General features: G+C 52.0%; 1 protein-coding gene across 1 annotated transcript; it reads left to right on the forward strand.

Moving 5' to 3' along the window:
- Positions 1-488: 488 nt before the first annotated feature.
- Positions 489-9,275, forward strand: LOC104274523 (chromosome unknown open reading frame, human C15orf59; the record flags this gene model as incomplete). Its single annotated transcript, XM_009870176.1, has 2 exons — positions 489-798; positions 9,144-9,275. Coding segments are annotated over exons 1-2 (318 nt in total), but the record flags the coding sequence as incomplete, so codon positions are not given.
- Between the last annotated feature and the right edge of the window lie 6 nt (positions 9,276-9,281).

The raw sequence follows: 9,281 nt of genomic DNA on the forward strand, positions 1-9,281 counted from the left end.
TGGCCCACTGGATTTTACTTTCCTGGGACCTCCGAGGGACTCTTCCTCTTCCTCCTCCTCCTCCAGCTCTGCTGCAGCAGTCAGGTGAAATCCTGTCCATCCGGGCAGCGTTCGCCTTTTCTTCTCACCCCATGGCCACCCCACATCTGACTACGGCCACCAGCTGAGCTCGCCTCTGCAGCGTTCCTGACTCTGCATAGTGCATCCCGACCCTGCTTCTCACTCTGAATCGGAGCCCCCCGACCTCGCAGGGAGGCGAACCTGCGGCTGGGATTTTCTTGGTGGCAGGGGAACGTTAAGATGTTGAAAGGTCCCCGGCCGAGAGGGGCTGCGCGGACGCCAGGTCACCCGGCTAGAGGGGAGCAGGATGGACAGAGCCGTCGGGGCCAGCTCTGCATAGTGCATCCCGACCCTGCTTCTCACTCTGAATCGGAGCCCCCCGACCTCGCAGGGAGGCGAACCTGCGGCTGGGATTTTCTTGGTGGCAGGGGAACGTTAAGATGTTGAAAGGTCCCCGGCCGAGAGGGGCTGCGCGGACGCCAGGTCACCCGGCTAGAGGGGAGCAGGATGGACAGAGCCGTCGGGGCCAGGAACCGAGGCTGGTAGGGAAGGATGGACTCCCGGACCTGCCAGGACAGGCAGCCCAGTGACCCCCCCAGCAGCAGCAGCAGCAGCAATTGTAGCAGCAACAAGAGTAGTTGTGAAAGGGAAAGGATCCGGAGTCGGATGAAAATGGTGATCGGGCAACTGGAAGGCATTTTACAGGAGCTCAAGGAGGTGGCCAAGGAGCTCCGGGAGGTAAGAAAGTCCCAGAGGTGCCATCACATCCCTGCGCAGGTTGCAGTAGCTACTGGCCCCAAACGAACGTGGCCTGTCCCCATCCCCCTGCCTCCGGGGCTGGATTTGGGGAAACAGAGCCAGCTCAGCACCCACAATGCGTCAGCCCCTAGAAGGAACCTGGTGTGGCACAGGATTTCCAAAAAGAGGAGAGGGAGGGTGGAAACATAGACATGGTTTGCAAAACTGACCTTGACACTAGAGTTCGCTCAGGGTCAGGGGGCCCAGCTGAGGCAACGGCTCTGTGGGTGTTGGTGGTGGGAGAAGCGCTGTGGAGTCATGCACTGGGGCTGGGGTAGCCAGTGTTACTGGCACCATGCCACGGTCAGCTCTGCTCTGTCCTGGGGAGTGTTCTCTGGGCCCCTTTAAAACCAGAGAGATGGATGGAAAGGGGATAGTGTGTCCCTCTGGCATTGGAGAGGGCACCGAAAATATGGCATCAGCCCTAGGTGCAATGATGAGGGGGTCTATAAGGTGGGCAGGGTGCCAAAGCAACTGGCTGGCCCATAGGCTGGCTGTCAAGGTCCATTGCTTCTGCAAAAACGAAAAAAATATATGTACACAGATGTAAAGTGTGGTTGAAGTTTCCTCCCAGCACAGGTGCTGCAGAGTCAGTTTGGTGGGGAATTTAATCTTTCTGTGGCTCAAGCTTTCGGGTCACCACACATTTCCAGGGTGGAGGGGAAGGGGACCTCGATGGGACTGGTAGTTCAGGACATCTCTGCAGGTGATGAGGGAAGCAGTGGAGGCAAATTCTCTCCCCCAAGAAGGGCAGAAATTAGTGGAGGTTTTGCCATAGGGCCACCGTGGAGCAGTCCCTCTCAGGTCAGTGACATTTGGATGCCACCAGGAGAGTGCTGATGCAGGTGGACCAACATCGTCCTTGGTGAAGACACAGCAGTGGTCAGAGTGGTGACGTCTTCCAGCCTGAAGTACCTTCTGGGATGCAGTATCCTCTTGTGGGACAGCTCCACTTGGTCCAGAAGTTTTCCAGGAAAGCCAGTGCCTGGGGGAGATGATACATCTCAAGACACTCCCCAGTGAGGTTCCCAAGAGGGCTCAACCTGACTACAGCACCCCTAGAGATTTTGCTTACTCCCGTGGCTTTGCTGGTCCTTCCTGCAGTAGAAAGCAAGCATGGCCACAAAAAGCAAATCTCCCCCCCGAGTTCCCACACCAAGAGAGGCCAAACCCCCTTTGAATAAATCTCTGATGGGTTAAAAATAGTCATAGTAGCAATGATGGGAGGCAGAGCTATTTTCTGTTTAGCCTGAGCTCACTTCATGCTCCTCCAAGAGCTTCAAGAGATCTACAGACTGATGGCAATTGTTCCCTTTTATTGAACCCATGGATTTAAGGCCAAGTAGGACCACCACTATCGTATGAGCATCTCTCCTGCCAAGGGATAAGGAGGACTAGGATGAGACAAATCTCTGACTGTTTCACAGCTGAGGTCAGGTTGTGCTTCTCACCAAGCTTTGGGTGGCTCCACAAAGTCCCTGTCCAGCTCTTGGGGCCACAGAATCCCTGCAGCATCATTTGCGCAAGTCAGGTTGTACCAGCACATGTCAGAGTAGAGAAGAGAAGGTGGCCTGAGGACGCAAGGGAGCAGTAAAGTGCTCTCGGCCATCCCTGGGGACACATTTTGGGAAGTAGATTCAAAGGAGGAGGAATATCATTGGAGAGTGGAGGAGCTGAGCTGGGTGCAGCAAGGACTCTGTGCTTTGAGGAGCAGAGGGTGGCCAGAGGGCACCCATAGTCTGCCCCTCACCTCAGGGAAGGAGTCCATGCCCCATGAGACAGCTTCTCCAGAGTGTGTTGGGAAACAGAGGCCTGGAGATGACTCTTCCAAGGAGCTGGCACATGCCTAGACACCAGTGACCTCCCAGGCCATTCCCCATAGCTGCTCTAAAAGAGCCCCTCACGTCATGGGACAATAAGGCCAGGTCAACATCGAGCCACAAAGAAAGGTATGTAGTAGACACCAGGCTAGCCAATTTGAAGTTCTAGGATACTGGTGAAAGAGAAGTGGTTGTCTGCTTTGCGTGTAGTGATGCTTTCTCTCAGCTGGAGCTAAGGATCAGGACATGGGGACAAGCTCATGCATCCCCAGACAGGGACTGATGGCTCAAAGCTGAAGTGGGTTTACAGGTGGGAGTCCCAGGTGAGGGTGCTCAGGGCCAAAGCCCTTTACTGCTGGCATTTTTTATATTGTATTCTCCAACAAAGCCACCACAGGGGCTTCAAAAATATCATTCCAAAAAAAATGCCACTCAAGGCTTTGCTGGTGGGTTGGAGCATGGGAATGGATGTGCTCAGTGAGGGCAACAGTGGACCAAATCCAGCGGCACCTGTGGAGTCAGAAAACCTTCACTGGGTGATGCTGGGCCTGCTTCTTCCTGGTTTTTCTTACAAGAGGAGCTGGATACCCGGACTTTACAGGTCTGGAAGAAGCAGTCAGGTCATAATCCCCTTGACAAAAGCAGTCCTTGAAGTCATCAGAACCCCTGTGTGGGCACAAGGGCTTTCACACATGGAGAATTCCTGCTCCAAAACCACTCGCCAGCCCCAGGCACAGCTCCCTCTGGTTTGCGTAAAAGAGATTCTAAGTCCCAGACTCAAACAGGATTTTGGGATGCTCCAGAGGGGAAGCTTCAATGGGAGACTTCCAGGCAGCCCTGTGGGGCTGACCCACCCCCTGGGGATGCGATATGGTACCAGAGCCTGGTTCAGGCTTCATCCCCAGCTCCTGGGAAGTAATTCCCACCTGAAGCTGTCATTCCAGATGTCCACTGGATTCAGGAGGCTGTTTTATCAGTTTCTCTGCTCCTCTGCTCTTCTTCCCTCCCTTCTGTGTATATAGTTACTCCCCTAGCACTCCCAAGACAGGGTTGTATTATGTGTGGGGAAAATTATTATTAAAAACCCCTTTTGACTGAAACAGCACACTGGAAATAGAAATCAGGCAGGAGGCAGGCAGGGAAGGTGCTTCCGCCAAGCTTCCTACACGCCTCCTTCCAGTCCCAGCCTTTTCCCACAGGAATAAAGCTGATGCCACGGAGAAGCAGCTACCCCAGGGAGGTCCCAGCCACCTCCATTGCAAGGCTGAGCTCCTGCCCAAAACTGGGGCATTAGTGCTGGGGCACGGTGTGTCAGAAACCATCTGAGTGATACAGTCAGAGATGGGAAATAAACATAAATCTCCGGACAATTCTCCCTATGTGCAACCCCCCCAGAAAAAAATTCCCATGGGAAGGATCCTATCTGCACACATGGGAGCAGTGAGGTGCCACCACCAAAAGAAGCAGCACTGAGGGGTCATCCCCCCCAGGCCTTTGGCAGGGGACTAAGCCTTCCCTGCAACCCCTTACGCTAACAAGTACATTAATAACGTTGTAATCAATAAGTGATTAGCCAGGAACGCTTGGGAAAGTTCATGGCAAGAAGGCGGCTTATTATTCTAATAATAACGTCTTAGAGATCTGTGTGATGATTTTGAACTATTTAGCGGCTGATGATCTAGCAAATGATCCCGAGATCTGTGGCACGCTCATTTATAAGCATCAGCTCGGCGAAAGAGAGGCCCCCGTAACCCAGCTTCAGTTTGCGAGCTCCAATTAATCATTTATTCCTTATTAAATATTTACTCACCTTGCCTATGCTGAGAAGCAGTTTGGGAGCTGCAGCAAGGTCCCTTGCTCTGGGAGTGTTTGACTGCGAGGTCCTGGGGCTCTGGGGTGACTCTTTTCCCGCCCATGAAAAGGGGAATAGATGTTTAAGGTTATGATGTCAAATGCCTCTGGGATGATTTGATGCTTTGGGAATAGGGTTGGGGATTATTTTTTTTCTGCATGGGCCACGTGGTCCTGTTGCACATCTCCTCTCATGTTTGAGCAAAGCACAAGCAGGTCCAGTCCAGCCTGGGAAAGCAGCTTCATAGTATTGGAAAAATGCTCCAGACACCAAAACTGCGCTGCCGGAGGTGTGCAGTGGCGTGCTGGGGTGGATGCACAAAAATCCCAGCCTGGCTGGATTGGGAGGGCATCTGAGGGGACACATACACATCATCGAAGCAGACATCCCGCTTTGATCTCCCCATCCCGGACTTTCCCCCTTTGCCCAGCAGTACTCACCTCGAGCACTCATCCGCTTCAAAGGCTGCACTGGGTTGAAGGGCCTGTTAGATCACACCACTTTGATCCCAGCATCTTCCAGTTCCTGGCCACAGGAAGATGCATTACCAATTACCGGTCACAAAGTCTCTGAAGTTTCCTCTCATCCTCCCACCTCATCCTTCACCTTTCTAGCATCTTCTTAAGCTTCCAGGAGGTTTAGCTCCTTGCTAGGAAATGGCATGGTCAAAAGGCAGAAGCTGAAGCCACCAAGCTCAGCTTGCAGTCGGGGGCCTCCATGCTTGATTTGCGGACAAATTCCATTAAAAAACAATGATGCTCCTGATGTTCAACATCTGGGGAGGTAAATATCCAATTTGGGGTACGAGGCTTTTATCTGAAAAGCTCCTGGCTGCCAGCGACATCCATGGGTGCAGGGACTGTCCATGGGGCTGACTGCTGGGAGCCAGGCTGCTCAAATCTCATCCCTTTGGGCAAGAGCTGAGCACCCTTGGCCACCCAGTGCCTGCTTTCAGGGCACTCAGGAGCAGTGGCATGAAGCCCCTTGGTGGCACCATGCGCAAGGTCAAGGAGAGTTCTTTTTGCTCCTTATTTTCCTGCTGCAAGGTACCCCTGGGATGCTCTGCTGTCACCAAAAAGGTGACAAGGAAAAGGAGGATAGGGACATTTCCTCTCGGTCATTCCCATGGCACCTCCAACACACACTGGGGACACCCCAACCCCCATCACCTGCTTGTAGGGACACAGAGGCACCCCAGTTCCCAGGGGATGAGAGTATGTCCTCCAAATCCCAGGCAATGGGATGGGATGTGCTCCATCCTTCCCTCCCCATCGTTCTCACCTCAGCTGCCTCTACCAGCAGCAATGGCCTCGGCTGAAAAAGCTTTGACAACCCACATCAGGAAGGAAAAAAAGGGGAGAAGAAACCCCCCAAATCCTACTTTACATTTAAATCTTCAGTGGGTACCAAGTGTCACACAGGTATTTAACATTCCCCGCCCCCCTCCTTGTGTCACCATCACTCGTTCAAAACAGAAAGCACTCCTAAAAATAGCCCTGGATGAGCCACTGCTGATGTGACACTAATCCCCGTGTGCCACGATGAGGACCGGACTGGGGACAAGAACTAGGCTGGAAACCTGGCACCGACTGAGCCTGAATCACAGCTCATTCCTTTAATGAGGATGAGGAGGGACCTTGGGTGACAAGGACCCAATTGGAAGCCCAGGGAGATGCCAGCCCAAAACCCAGTATTGTAATCCTGGAGCCTTTATGAAAACAGAGGTGATCTCATTCTAGCTGAGGGTTTCAACAGAATCATTTTCTGCCTTATTAAAAAATAATAATAGCCGGGAGTTTCCCAAAGACAGCTCTTTTCCTGCCCTTTTTCCTAATTCTTCCTTGTCCCCAAGAAAGAAGTCACATCATCTTTTTCCCTTGAGTTTCACCCTTTCTTCCCCAAAGAAAAGAAAAAGAAATTTAAAAAAGGAAATCTAGTGGTGCACTGAGAACAAAAGCAATCACCTTTTTTATTTTAAGATATTCCTGTGGATGATCCCAGCTTGCCCTTGGCATCCTTCAAAGCAAAAGCTTGAAGGACAGATGGGTCCCTGCCTACCCTCCCCAGAGGTCTTATGTGGGCAAGGAGGCAGTAGAAATAAGTCAGAAATCATGGATGAGGAGCTTAGGTAAAGCCTGTCACCTTCTGCTGCCTGGGGTGAGAAGCACTCAGCTTATTATCCTCAGCATTACCCTGTTTTGGTAGTCCCAAAGTCCCTTCAGGAAACAGGGACATGATGTATGTCCAAGATTCACTCCCCAAGCAGGACCAGGGGTGGGCTTCAACATACCTTTTAGAGGTCCAGCCAGGAGAGAAACCACCCATGAGACTAGGGACAGGTTCTCATACAGGGAGAAGAGTTGTAACCTAGAGCTGAGCTTATATGGGCTCCAGGGCAATGGGCAGGGTGAGGGTCCCAGGTGGGGCTGATAGAGGCCATCATGGTATATTACTGCCCACCCTTGTGTGCTCAGGTGGTCAGAGCACTCCTCTTATTTCCAACCTATTGTTTTTTTATTGGGAAAGATGGAGGTTGTTTTGGCATCTTTCATTATCAATGTGCTCCAGGGCAGCAATCCTCAGCCCTTCCACCTGGGGACACTAGCTGGTGCCATCTCAGAAAGGGTCTTCATGTTCCCCAGTTTCTCTGCTAGGTGTTAGAAACAGGCAGCAAACACAGTTCTCCAGCCTCATCACCCTCACCCAAAAAATATGGGACCTCTGTGCCCCTTGGGGTTGTGCTTCCATGGAAGTGACACTATTTTATCCTCCAGAGATGTTGATCCAGATGGTCACATGGCATTTGGTGGCCCAGGAAATGGTCCTAGCTGCACCCAGAGCCTGGAGATGTCCCGTGGGGACCTGCAGCTGATTTGAAAGAGCCATTGTTGGGGGGATCCAGCCATGGATCCCCTCAACAACCAACTGAGGGGGTTGAGGTCCCCCATCCTTGGTGCCATCTCCTCAGGAGTTTGGCAGAGCAGGAGAGCTACATGTGTGAAGAGGTGGAACAAGTGAAATTTGGAGCTCGAATATCGAAATTTTGTTAAAATTAGGTCAGCAGAATGTAACAGAGCCATTTTGGCTGCTGGCAGCATCGTCATCCCACCCAGGCTCCTGGTTTCAGATGCCCAGACAGATTAAATTATCCTTAATTCTGTCCACACATCCTCATCCACCACAAAGGCTTTGCTGGGACCCTCCCGTGCTGAGCCACCATTTATGGTGCATTTCCAGCAATTTATGGTGTTGACCCAAATTTCTGGTTGACCCAGACCTCTGCGTGTCAGCATGATTCAGGGGCCAAGGGCAACCCAGCACCCATGACAGCAGCTTCAGGGTACCCACCCTCAACCACTCAACATGAAGATGGGATGTCTGAGCCCAAGGACCCGTTTTCCCCCATGAAAAGTGGTCAGAAAAATAGAGTTCTGGGCTAACAGCAGCATAAAAATGATGAAGAGATATGCCATGATTAATTACTCTTTGCAGGTGAGGAAGTCTAACACCCTTTGATGAACCATGAGACTGGTGGAGATAAGACAGGCATGAGGATAAGGAAAGGAAACATGTCTGGGAAGATATTGCTCATTGATTTGTCTTCTCTCCTTTATTTGGGGAAATTCAGGGCTGATTTCCACTGGGAAAGGACATAAGGAAGGATAAAGATAGGGAGAGAAAGGTAATAATGAAAAATAACCAGAAAAAAATGCAAACAATTTATGCATGGAGAAACCACCTGGAAAAAGCTAAGCAAAGGGGGGACGATCCCTCCCTCCACACCCCTGCACACATGTACATGCAGAAACACCAGCGAAGAAACGTCGTGGTGCTCCCGGAGATACAGGGATGGCTCCATCCAGATGGCATGGCAGCAGGTGCTCAGGTGGGATTGTGGAGCTCTGGGCAGGATTAATGCTGTGCTGGGTGCTGGGCAGCCCTTAAGATGGATGGGATTAAAGACTTGAAGGTGGATAATGACCCTTTTGCATCTTAAGGCTGTTAGGTGGAGACCATGGTCCATGGGACCCATGGAAGAAGGGAGGTCTTCCTTTTCCAGCCCTGCCCATGTCTTGAATCTCAGCTAGGACACTATATCTATAATTTTTAACTCATTAAGCACTCATTTTATTCACACCCTGCAGCCCCTCTACCTTCCTATCTATTTTGTCCGGTAACGTGGGGACATCTTCCACCTCCTGCCTCAGTTTCCCCACCTGTGGACCTGTCTTTTCCCAGGGGGAAGAGGTGGCAATCACTGGTGGCTCCGCATGGTCAACTGCGAGGGACCAAAGGACACCACATGCATGGGGATTTGGCATGACACTCATGGTCCCAGGGGACATGGCAGACCCCAGGACCACCCTGTGATACTCAGCACCCAGGGGCACCCAGGTCTTCACCACCTTGGGGTGTCCTCTGGGTAGGCTTCAGTTCCTGCCAAGGTGCTCCCAGAGTGGCTCTGCTTGGGCTGAGGCCTGTCAACTCATCACACCAGTGGCGCTGGGGAAAATGGCTGAAATTTAGGGATGTGGTGTGATTACAGAGCAAAAACTGGGAGGGTCCTGTCCAGCAGCTCCTGTCTGTCCTCCCGTCCATCCTTCTGTCCACAGGTCGTGAGCCAGATTGACCGACTGACGTCCGACTTTGAGTTCGATCTGGAGCCCGACGACTGGACGACAGCGACGGCCAGCAGCACCTCCAGCAGCGAGAAGGGGGGAGGAACTTTCGAGCTGGGACCCCTCGATTTT

This window comes from Apaloderma vittatum, unplaced genomic scaffold, assembly GCF_000703405.1.
Source record: "Apaloderma vittatum isolate BGI_N311 unplaced genomic scaffold, ASM70340v1 scaffold32665, whole genome shotgun sequence".
Classification (NCBI taxonomy): Eukaryota; Metazoa; Chordata; class Aves; order Trogoniformes; family Trogonidae; genus Apaloderma; species Apaloderma vittatum.